This window comes from Amaranthus tricolor, chromosome 4, assembly GCF_026212465.1.
Source record: "Amaranthus tricolor cultivar Red isolate AtriRed21 chromosome 4, ASM2621246v1, whole genome shotgun sequence".
Taxonomy (NCBI): domain Eukaryota; kingdom Viridiplantae; phylum Streptophyta; class Magnoliopsida; order Caryophyllales; family Amaranthaceae; genus Amaranthus; species Amaranthus tricolor.
This window is the reverse complement of record NC_080050.1, coordinates 29,681,369-29,693,476: the sequence shown is the minus strand read 5'-3', so window position 1 is coordinate 29,693,476 and position 12,108 is coordinate 29,681,369. Positions and strand designations below refer to the sequence as shown.

General features: G+C 36.2%; 2 protein-coding genes across 2 annotated transcripts; both read right to left on the bottom strand.

Annotated features, from left to right (window-relative positions):
- Window positions 1–1,489: 1,489 nt before the first annotated feature.
- On the bottom strand, window positions 1,490–8,350 carry LOC130810120 (uncharacterized). The gene is made up of 6 exons (XM_057676073.1): window positions 8,054–8,350; window positions 7,889–7,980; window positions 6,760–6,859; window positions 5,586–6,444; window positions 5,253–5,386; window positions 1,490–2,472 (listed from the first exon to the last, which is right to left on the bottom strand). Exons 1-6 carry the CDS (start codon window positions 8,161–8,163, stop codon window positions 1,629–1,631), a joined length of 2,139 nt encoding a protein of 712 aa, XP_057532056.1. The 5' UTR covers window positions 8,164–8,350; the 3' UTR covers window positions 1,490–1,628.
- An 862-nt stretch (window positions 8,351–9,212) lies between these two features.
- Window positions 9,213–11,041, bottom strand: LOC130810937 (uncharacterized). Its single transcript, XM_057677055.1, has 4 exons — window positions 10,589–11,041; window positions 9,749–10,468; window positions 9,505–9,602; window positions 9,213–9,417 (listed from the first exon to the last, which is right to left on the bottom strand). The coding sequence occupies exons 1-4, from the start codon at window positions 11,039–11,041 to the stop codon at window positions 9,213–9,215; spliced, it is 1,476 nt and encodes a 491-aa protein (XP_057533038.1).
- Window positions 11,042–12,108: the final 1,067 nt, after the last annotated feature.

Here is a 12,108-nt window from a genome sequence, read left to right as displayed (position 1 = left end):
ATCTAGCTGCAAGCCTGTAACTAATTACAGGTGATGTGCATAAGCCCATCACAAGACAAGCCTTCTCATATCTGTTTAGGTTATGACTCGAACCATTTGATTAACATATAATACAAAAAAAACAGCTAAATTGACTACGTACGCATATAAAGATGACACATATAGAGATGATTATTCAGTCGAACCTATACGAATATTTCGAATTCCTTTAGTTGAGACTTCTGATATAGATGACTTTTGTTGTGTGTTTTGTCTAGTAAAATTATTTTCATAAATTGGAGGGGTTGAATGAGTCCGGCCTGTTTGACCCTATTCCATTTTCACAAAGCCCAATCTAGCCTATTTATATTTGGATAGCTTTAACTCCCTCTACATCATACTAGTACTAGTATAATAATTAATATACGAAAATCTGGCAAAAGTTGACCCGACTTAATAACCCGACCTGAACTTAACCCGAAATAAATGGGTTTGGGTTGAGACTTTTAACCCAATTAATTAAATGGGTCGACCCGACCTGATCTGTTTATTTAATGGGTTAGGTTCAAGTCAAAATTTTAAACTTGAAACAAATCTGTTTAACCCATTGAATTAAACGTGTTAATACTGAGTTAAATCAATTAGTATAACTTAAACTTAATTCATTTAATATTTTCTTGTTTTTTTATAGTGAATACAAAATAAAGAACAAAACATAAAGTGTAAAATTAAGGCCTACAAATTAGATGTAATCAATGTTAAAACCTTAAAACGAAAACAAAAAACTATAACGGGTTAAGTGGGTCGAAATCAAGTCAACCTGATTTGTTACAAGTCGGGCTAAGGTTGTGATTTTCGACCCAATTAACTAAACGGGTTGAATTTGAGTCTGTCTGAACTGTTTATATATGACTCGAACCCGACCCAACCTGATCTGTTCGAAAGGCCTAAATATACCGCTAGACATGAAAAGTTTGAAGCAGAAATACACAATTTATATTTTTAGTTCTCGTCATCCTAAAGACTCAAAATAGTTGAATGAAAGAATGTAAAAGTGATAAATAATTTAAATTAAGTGGGACAGATATCATTTAGATACTTTAGTATCGGTATTAACTCACAATGTGCACTTTTATAATTCCGAAGAAAGAATCAAAGAACAATATAGGCAAGGTGGGAGGGGGAATAGATCTTATTGTAAATGGTGAGAATCAAAATCCAATTACAAGGATAACAAGGAAAACCTCAGTCCTCAATAGGTATATCCATGATGCTCGGCCAACTTAGATGATCAAAAATTAAATATACATAAGTTGTTCGATTTGTTTATCCCACATTGATGAAATAAAGATGGTGCATATTATATAAGTCACTAGAGCTCTTACTCCCATTGCCATAAGATTTTGGGATGATATCTTTTTGGTTTATAAAGTGTGTATACCTTATGTTTTCCTGATAATATGCTGACATTCACAATAAATTCAACTCAATTTAACATAAATACATGAAATGACAGCAAAGATATGATCATAAAAATTAAACAATGGTACAACATCAGGTTAAAAGGACTATGAAATTACAAATTTCAGCACAAATTACTGTTAAAACTATGGCAAAACTAGGTCAGTTAGAATTTTTTGCAATGGAGATTAACAAGGATGTAATAAGATATGAATGCATAACACCCAACATGGAAGGTGAACCAAAACAACATATAGATAAGTTGCACTATTCCGAAGCCAAAGAGACTCGACCCAAACCCAAAAATCGCCGACATTGAAGCTGTTGAATCCGTCGACAAACCCGTTTATCAAAAAGAAAGCAATTGGCGGAAACAAGCTCAATCCGAAGATCACATTGCAAACAATTCTGGTGTAAGTCTTCAGGCTCCGGTTTCGTATATCTAGTTTCAAAGGCTGTGCCATCAAACAAAATGGTACTAACAACAAAGCTTCGATTTCTGCGGCTGCAAAGTTTACGACAGACATGAGAGACAAACCGATGAAGGCAGCTGCTATCGTAACAGATTTCAAGACAGCCCATTCCTTGTTATGCTCGAGCGATGACTTGAAGGTTGAGTAAGGGGAGCCTAAGACTATGTAAAAGAAGTGCAAGCTGAAAAAAGACAGCAAAATCCAAGAAATAGAACACGATACCGATGTCCTGTTCGGTATTTGACATATGTAATAGGGAAGTAATGCTACAACAACTGCCCATGAATGAATCACAAACACGGTTTTAGCAGCATGAAGCCACCTCCATGATATACGAGATAAGTCCAACGCGACATTGTCCGATTTTGGATTACTTGTTACAGCATCAGAATAAAGAGAAGCGGCAACCACGGGTAGTGGAGCAATAAGGAGCGCAAAAGCGATCATGTAAACTCCAACCGAAACAAATTTGCTGGGTCCAGTTAGAAGGTAAAGAAAAAATGACTGGTGGAACTTTTCGAGTAGGTTGTTCACTGATCTAATAACGCCTTCGACCAAACTGCATCATCAACAAAGAAAATATGTCATTGAACCGACAACATCATGGCATTTTAAAGTTTTTACAGGATAGTTGTACAAGACCCAGAATATAGTTTTCTCAACCGATGGTCGTTTTCTGTTCTTTGAAAAACAGATCAGCTTCAAGTTTCACTCAATTTTCAGTTTTCACTATGAAATTTTCTGTATATCTGATGCTGTGATAAGATCTTGATGATCCAATGATGAATTCGATGTACTGATTAAGATTTCCTAAGAGAGATCCGAAATTAAGACCCTTTAAAAATTATACAATATCATGAGAGGGTTATTTAGATTCGTCAAAATGTGTCCTTCCAAAAACATCAAATTTTCATGTTTTCTTCATCTGCAAACTAAAGATAATTTTTAGAATTTGTATATCCAATGTGATGTGATCTAAATCTCTATACTGTATAGTCTGGACTTCGGTCTAACCAAAATGGAATACATATAACAACGTCATGACATTGCCCCAATGTCAGTAAAGTGGCGCCAGCCTAAGCAAGGTAAGGAGCATCGGAACGGGGATGAGGATGAGGCAGGTAGAATTGTAGAAATAGTGATGTCCCCTCAGAAAAAGAGGTCGGAATGGGGATGTACATCTCTCAACTTTGGCAAGGTATCATCACTGTCATTTCCCTATTCTTCTTTAACATTTGGTGGACCAACTAATTCCCTAACGGCCCATTTGATTAGTGGTATGGTGATATTGAGAATGATCTATAGCGTAAAATTTCATCAAATATCCCATGTCATTCCGATGGTGTTGAAACTTTAATCACAAAAAGTTTTTCTTTTACAAATTTCATTAACACCTAATAACACCTTCCACAATAGTAATGTGTTGGAATGAAACTTATTAAGAAAATGAGATAATTGAAGTTGGATAGGCATGGCCATCAAGGTAGCTAAAAGAATTTTCAACCAAGATTACACTAAATCTCATTCCCATTACCACCATTTATTACCACCTACCAAACGGGCCGTAAAATTTTTTCTTCAAAAGTTAACATATTGGTTCATATTTTTCGAGTCTCATTCAACATTTCAGATTTTTTACATGTATATTTATGGATAACATAGAAGTGTAAATACAATTAACATATAAAAGAGAAAGCAAAAGTTAACTATAACATAGCTTTTTAGAAAATTAAATAAAAAATGAGTTCCAAGGGTGAAACAAACAATAGAGTTGGAATGTCGAATACAAGATCCATTCCAGAATTTAATCCATACACTATGAGATTCTTAATTTATACACTATGTGAAACCTTTCCTTTTTATTCCATTCCATTACAGCATTCTAAACCAAATGGCCCCCAAGAGTGGTCCAGCTTCTAAGAAATAAGTCAAGTGCATCAAAGTGTCGTGCAACTAGAAATTATCAAAGTCATGGCCCAAAGAAAATGCCAATGACAGTGATGATATGTGGGGCCAATAATAGCAAGATTAAAAAAATAAGAGGAACTTGAGAAAACACATGTTTGTTTGGAAAGAAACATGACTTTAGCTTAGCTTTAAAAGACACAAGGATCCCTAAGGCCCTAAAGGTTCCTAGGTGCGGGAAGATGGAGCTGGCATTAAGGTGTGAGGAGTCAAAACTAAAAATAGATTAAATACCCCCAAAAAAACAAAATAACAAGGGAAATAAAAAACAAAAAGAAAAGAAGAGAAGATATATTTGGTGAGTGCCCGCATGAAATGAACTCTTCTTAAGACCAAAATGCACTTTAAGACACTCTAAGGTGCTCAACTTAGACGCTTTAAAGCACTCTTTAGATGGTCTCTTCCCAAGATCACATTGCAAGCAAATCTGAAAAACGTCTTCATGTTCCGATTTCGTATATCTAGTTTTAAGGATTGTGCCATCACACAAAACAGCACCAACAACAAAGCCCCAACTCAGAAACTATATTTGAAGAACATTTCGCTAGTGAATGAAGCAAGCGTAAATTTGGTTTCTAGAATTGTATAAATGGAGACCTTATTAAAAGTTTTAAACCCCATGAGATTTATGTGAGTAAAGACTAGATATCAGAAGATGTACGCACATTACCACAATGACATTGGGGTAATGGAATGTTGTATGTACATTACCACATCAATCCTCACCGTCACCAAGCATATGCATATCCAGTGTCGTAAAAGTTTCTGATATTGCTGCTCAAAGCAAGGATTGATTTTCAAATGTCTCCAGTTTTTACTACAGCGAACGGACAAGTTGAAATGATGTCCAGCTTTGGAAACATAATTTCATGCTGACAACTAGCACACAGTTGCAACTAAGAGAACTTAGAAAACCTAAGCATCCAGCCACCGACTACAAAGAAACTTTACCTACACCTACAGTAGAACACACCAAACTTGATTTCACTTGAGAGTAGAATTTGACATGCCTTTACTACTCAGATTCAACTTGTAGTCACGTCCAAAAGCTAAGACAACAACTTTGGGTCCTCGTCTTATTGCACAGGACCGCTCAGTAAAAATCTAAAGATCTAATTTAGGAACATAATTCACATGTTGAAACTAACAATTGCACAACTGTGTAAGATGGTATACTGTTTAGATTATTATGAGGCCTCCAGCAGTTTATTCCCCCAAATAGCATTTTATAGTTCCAAAAAAAAAAAAATATTGTTTGATAATCAACCACCTTAACTATAACAAGAGCAACTCACTTGTCTTTAAATCGAAAATTTGAACATTTTAAGGGGACTAACAATATACAAGTTAGCAAAGTGGTGAAGAACACATTACCGTCCACTGCGTAATAGCAATTTACTTCGCTCGCCACTGCTATATAGTGAGGCTTTAGGAGAAATTGCCAGTGTCACAGCATCAACTTGGTAATCACGGAAAGCACCATGGGGACCCGTTGGAACACCTAATGCCTGATAAAAAGAAAATATAAGAAACAAATGGCAAGCAGCATGACTGGTGAGAAACAATATACAGAAAGACAGATCAGCAGCACATCAAACACCAAAACATGTGTGTGTGTGTGTGTGCGCGCGTGTGTGTTGGTAAGTGCACAGTCAAAAATATTTTGCAGGCAGCAAGACAAGAATGAGGAATGGGAAGAGGCGTCACCTGAGCATACAATGAACTCACAAGAGTAGCAATTCCTTCAACATATTCGCCAACAGGTATACCAAAGCCCCAACCAGGATTTAAGCTTCTAGCCAGGTTTCCTAGATACTCAATTGTTCCACCAACCATTTCCAAACACTTGGACTCCAATAAAGACGACAATTTTCCCACCCTTACATTCAGACCCTGATGATGCACTGCCAAATAATTCACAACATTTATGAGATCGAGATTTGGCATTTGTCCATTAGATGCCTCCGCATAAATGCTAACACTTTCCTGAGCATGCTTGTTTCCATCAGTAACTTTAATTATCAGAGCAGCAGCCATAGTACCAGCACGTCTAAAGCTCTCAAGTGATTCTACACTTACAAAATGATTGTCCTCAGATTCCAGATTATAGCTTCTTGCAGAGCACAATCTAGTGTAAGATTTTCCAGAGCTATCAAATGTAGGGGCATAATACTCCATTAACCAGGCAGCAACAGATTCATGCTCACCATATCGAGAATCTGCCGCAAGCCAAATAATGTCCTTTGCCAACCATGTAACTTGTGTCAGCAGTGAGAAAACAGAGTATCCAACGCCCAATGATACAGCATCCCCAGCATCAAGCTTCATAGGATTATAAGGAGTCACTATGATTATCGCTTCCTTTCCATCACCCTGTGGAGCCCTAATTATACCAACAGTGCTAACAGCTAGATTATTACAGGTACTGTTTTCTTGATTCAGGTCATTGCCTTGACTAGAAAAGAAATGGAGAGGATGAAACTTATTAGGCTGAGGATAGAACAGAAATTGGCCAGCTTCAGCACCCAAGTCTTGCAAACACTTCATTAATATCCTTGGTATTTCACTGGAATGACATCAAATGGTGAAAATAAGACATCATAAATGATCAACAAACACATTTGGACTACAGTAGTACAATAGAAGTGTAAGGAGATTGTTTACAAACTTTTGATTCATTTCTCTGTATTTTCAGACATAGGCCAAAGGTAAGACAATAGATGAAATAACTGAGAAAATTGTTATAGTACATTATTTGTGTATATGCGGACCAAAGTCTCTGTTTCCAATACTCAATGAAAATACTTCTATTTGTTCATAAACATTTGGCATCCAAAAATTATTAAATGGAAGATATCAATGTCATGTAGAAGACACATACAATTCTGCCGATTTGTGATCCAAGCTCAAGCTCAATATCTCAGCAACAAGTTTGTCAGCATCTAAAACGTCCTGACTAGAGAGCATGGGTTTTGCAGAACCTATAGGACACAAAAAGTATAGATAGAAATCTTATTTAACCTAATGTTTCATTCCATACAACAAAAAGAGCAAGTTGAAACCGTACATTTTGGAAAAACAGTTCAAAAGGTGCCAATAACGGTAGCAGTGGCAATGAATTTATGTAAGTAATTTCTTAATAAAGTCACTTCCTAAGTTCCCAACCCCATGAAATTTCTATATCTTAATACATTTCAAAAATAAAATCAGAATTCAAATTGAAAGGTAAAGAAATTGACATAAGAGAAACACATGGTAGGAGAGTTCAAAAAAACGCATAGGATTTTCTGTACAAAGTTGCATACAATTCAATATTTATTATCGTCTACCAAATAGGCATTAAGAAGGTCGTTTGGTTGGCTCCTACTTACCTGAGATTTTCTATTTCTAAGGAATAGCATATTTGTATTTTTGTTTGGTTAACATATTTTGGAAAAGCTTAGGAAATAAAAACACCCTTGAAATTAGAAATTCCCATAAAAATGTAGGAATCAATTGCCAAGGAAACTTCAGTATCATTTGCAAATTCAAATCTTCAACCAAACGAAAAGGCATCTCTTAGAAATTTGATAAAGCAAGTATCTTTGAGGAAGAAATTCCATTGGAATTTAATTGGTACATCAACCAAACGAGCACTAAGGTTTACTAAGAACTAAAGGTACATTTGCTCAAAGTAAAACCCTTCATTAACATACCTAAGACAAATTCAATCATGTATGCCTTTCAACAAGCAAGCATTGCACAACTACAGGTAAAGAAGCCCAATAAAATGGACTGAAAAGATAAAGTTTCAAAATTACCCACATAATTTTAATATACAAAATCAACCACAATAATGCCAAAGCCTTGATCCCAAAAGACTGTTATAAGCTAACGAATCAATAAATCAATCTAGTTTGCCCCAAATGAATTATCCTTCTCAAATTATTTCAAGTATCCACCATCTCAAACGCAAACACAGAAATTGAATTCATCTAACAATTTAGAGAAGACAGGGATAAAAAAATCACCTGGCATAAGGGCATTTTCTGAAATGTAAGTGTTTTTTGCAAGAACAGGCAAGAGTAAAAGAGCAATCACCCCAGCAATACAGCAAAGAAAACTGAAAGATCAAACAAATTAATCAAAAATAAGCAAAACCCAGATAGAAAATTGTGAAATAAAGCAGGAAATACCTGACAATGACGCGATGAGACATGAGAAGAAGCGCAATGCGGACAAGAGGACGAGGTTTCTTCATGGAAGACCCAGATTCTGCCTGATGAGGAGTAGTGTTGTTCCCCATTTCAGCTAGGAGTAACAATACTTAAAACCTATCACTTACTATCTCAGTTGAATATTGATAATCTAAGATGAACAAGCATCGAGATTCAAGATCATAAGTAATTAGGGCTCATTTCTAACATTTGGGGATGATCTTCGTTCCAGAAATTCAATTGTCACTTAGACTGCGATACTGCGTGGAATAATTCGGGTCGGATAGAACCGAAATACACAACGGATTAATCCATGTTGGACCACCGAAATACAATTAATTTAGGAAAAATTACCTAAAATAATTCAATATTCTCATAATTTTACTGCAGTAATCTCATTTATTGATTAATCATGAATAATTCAATGCATTTGCCTAGAGTAAACTTGATAACCGGATGACTTGCTATAGCAAGTTTTTTTTGTAAAAAAGATAAATTAAATAAAATGTTGAAAAAAATATTAAAAAAAATGTTAAAATTTTTTTCAGACTTTTTTATTATTTACGATTATTTATGTAAATTTTTTTAAAAAAATTCTAATTTTAAATTAGTTTTCAATTTAATTTATAGGTAAACTACCTAATGAGCTGGTCATCCGGTTACTCGAGTTTACTCTAGGTAAATATCCCGTAAAATTGGAATTATTCATGGTTAATTAATAGCTGGAATTATTGTAGGAAAATTATAAAAAGATTAGATAATTCTAGGTAATTTTTCCATTGATTTTTTTTATTAAAAATTCTTAAATTAAGCTTTGAAAAAAATTACTTTGCAAACTAAGCATTCAAGAAACAGCATCATCATCGTCATCATACCAGTGTATCCCGCTTATAGAAAACTATGGTCAAGGTCTGGGGAGGGAAGAAAGACAACAGTTTATACCCATAGAGGAGAGTGCGGTCAAAGAGTCCCTCGGCTCGAGAAAGGTCTTCAGAGAGAGAGAAACTTGCAACTTACAAACACAATAAATAGAATACGTACAAATAACTAAAAAGGATAAAAGTAAAGGAGGTAAAGAACGATAAATAAAGGCAATGAACGATAACAAACAATTGGTAAAAGGGAAGGGTTTAGTAATCTAAGACGTGGATGAGGCGCCACCAATTGCCCTATCCTTGATCAGGTCCTTGGAGAGGTGAAGTTCATGCAGGTCACTTTTAAACTGTTCCTCCCACATTCTCCTAGGTTTTCCTCGACTTCTCTTACCCTCCACTATGATGCATTCGATCCTTCTTATTGGGGTGTCATGGGTCTTTCTCTGCATATGCCCAAACCATCTCAACCTGTTCTCCAGCATCTTTGCGAAGAGAGGTGCAACCCCTAACTTTTCCTTGAACTCTTAGTTCTTATCCTATCCATCATAATATTACCACACATCTATCCCAGCATTCGCATTTTTGTTTCTTTCATCCTCTGTTCGAAAACCTTCTTTACAAGCCAATATTCTGTCCCATATAACAACGTCGGTCTAATTGCGACGCTATAAAATTTACCTTTTAATCTTCTCAGGAACTTTTTATCACAAAGCACCCCAGTTGCTGCTCGCCACTTAAGCCAACCCAGTTGTATATGATTAATAACGTCTCCATCAATCTCCCTATTACTCTGAATCACCGATCCCAAATATTTGAACTTGGATGTACATGCAACAACTTCTCCCTCTATGGTCACCTCCAGATCCCCTATTGATTCTGTCCCACTGAAATTGCATCGCAAGTATTCTGTCTTCGTACGACTTATGCGCAACCCCTTACCCTCCAAGGCTTCCCTCCACTCTTCTAATTTACTATTAGCCTCCTCCTTGGTTTCCGCGACCAAAACTATATCGTCAGTGAAAAGCATGGACCATGGTACAGTCTCCCAGATGGATTTAGAGATTTCCTCCATAACGACAGTAAAAATGAAAGGACTTAGTGTTGATCCTTGATGCAGTCCCACTTTAATTAGAAAAGACTCTGGTATACCCACCGGTGTATGTATGTTATTCGACACTCTGTCATACATGTCCTTTATTACCTCAATATACTTCTGTGAAATACCTCTATTCTTGAGGCTATCCCAAATAATGCTTTGTGGTATGCTATCGTACACTTTCTCAAGGTTAATGAACACCAGATGCAAATCCTTCTTTCGCTCTCTATATTTTTTCATCAATCTCCTCAAAAGATGAATTGCCTCGGTGGTTGATCTTTCTGGCATGAATCTGAATTGGTTCTCTTTAATTACCGTCTCTCGTCTAATTCTTTTCTCAATCACTCTTTCCCACAGTTTTATAGTGTAGCTTAGAAGTCTGATCCCTCTATAATTCCCGCATACTTGTGCATCGCCTTTGTTCTTAAATAGTGGGATAAGTGTGCTAACCCTCTATTCTTCTGGCATTTTACTAGACCTCAAGATGACATTAAAAAGGTTAGTAAGCCTTTGAATCCCCTCCTCTCCTAAACCCCTCCATACCTCAATCGGAATGTTATCAGGTCCAACTACCTTTGATCCCCCCATTGTTTTGAGAGCTTCTCCTACTTCCACCATGGTAATATCCATAATCCACCCATGTTTCTGTGTTCTTTGGATGTCCAAAGTTTGTCGACTTTCCTCCTTTAGACCCCTAGTCTCATTGAGCAGTTGGGAAAAATATTGATGCCATCTCATCTTGATGTCCTCTTGTTTAAGGAGTACTCGTCCACCTTCATCCTTAATGAACTTCACTGTCCCTAAATCCTTCTTCTGCCTAGATCTTGCTTTTGCCAACTTAAAAATATACTTCTCCCCCTCTTTGGTATCAAGCTTTTGATAAAAGGCTTCAAATGCGCGCTCTTTTGCCTCCGCTACTGCTTTCTTTGCCGCCCATTTTGCTTCTTTATACTTCTCCTTCTTTTGTATCCTATCCTCCTCCTCCGTGATAGCCATAAGCTCCTTGAATTACTTGTTTTTGTCCTTTATCTTCTTTTGCACTTCTTCGTTCCACCACCACGACTCTTTGTACACCTTTGATTTCCCCGTCGACACCCCTAATGTCTCCTTTGCCACCTTTCTAATGGTTTCCGTCATGGTAGCCTACATTTGATTTGCATCGTCTGATATACTTGGGTAGCCCGACGTCTTAATCTTGCTTGACAAGGTTGTGACCATATCCCCTTTAAGCCTACCCCACATGATTGTTTATCTGACCTTTATCTTCTTCTCGGCAACCTTTCTCCTCATATGAAACACTAGTACTAATAACCTATGTTGGGTGAGCATCTCTGTACCCAGCACGACCTTACAGTCCAAACACGAGCTCCGATCATCCTTCCGTACTAAAAAGTAGTCAAGAAACAACATTTTTGAAATTTATTAGACTGGAAGAAAGCTGAAGAATAGCAATTCCACTTAAATGAAAAATGTTGTCCATGGCAGCGACTTTGAAGATGGTTAAGGAAGTGTCAAAAGACACGGATGTGTTTTTTTGAGCTAAAAACTATTGTCAAGGTCACCAATTAGGGAAATTGCTACCCTTGATAGTAATTTTTAGCTCCCCTTGAAACCCAGCCTTCAACCCAATAGGATCCAAAATTATTATCCTTGTTAGTGATTGCTATGAACACGTAATTTGGGAAAAAACATTTATAGAACTTATTTTAGGAAATTTTTTTTACAACAAATGGGTTAATTTTTCAATTTTTCCAAGAGAAATCTAATACTTACTGTACCTATTTTTGTCCATCCATTTATATAAAAAAGTGTAATAAACAATCTAACTCTCTTAGATGATTTGGATAGTTTCTTGAAGATATTAACATAACGAATATCTTACAATTATTTGTTAATGAAATTTTAAGAGTTTAATTCCTCACGTCTACAAAAAGATAAATTCCCCTTTCTTTTTTGTTTTTAGGAAATTCTTAAGAGTAGCCCATGTATGTCTAAGAAGTAACAAGTGGGAGTTCCTAATACCTTCAACCATTTTGTTTCTCCCTTGAAAAATAGGCATTACT

What these genes read in the sequence shown, in the direction of transcription:
- LOC130810120 (XM_057676073.1), bottom strand. Translation starts at nt 8,163, where the DNA reads ATGGGGAACAACACTACTCCTCATCAGGCAGAATCTGGGTCTTCCATG. An exon ending in TCTCATCGCGTCATTGTCAG is followed by an intron (nt 7,981 to 8,053) that starts GTATTTCCTGCT and finishes TTGATCTTTCAG; the next exon opens with TTTTCTTTGCTGTATTGCTG. An exon ending in TGAGTTCATTGTATGCTCAG is followed by an intron (nt 5,387 to 5,585) that starts GTGACGCCTCTT and finishes TCTTTTTATCAG; the next exon opens with GCATTAGGTGTTCCAACGGG.
- LOC130810937 (XM_057677055.1), bottom strand. Translation starts at nt 11,041, where the DNA reads ATGGCTATCACGGAGGAGGAGGATAGGATACAAAAGAAGGAGAAGTAT. An exon ending in CTGATAACATTCCGATTGAG is followed by an intron (nt 10,469 to 10,588) that starts GTATGGAGGGGT and finishes CCACTATTTAAG; the next exon opens with AACAAAGGCGATGCACAAGT. An exon ending in AATGCTGGGATAGATGTGTG is followed by an intron (nt 9,418 to 9,504) that starts GTAATATTATGA and finishes GCTGGAGAACAG; the next exon opens with GTTGAGATGGTTTGGGCATA.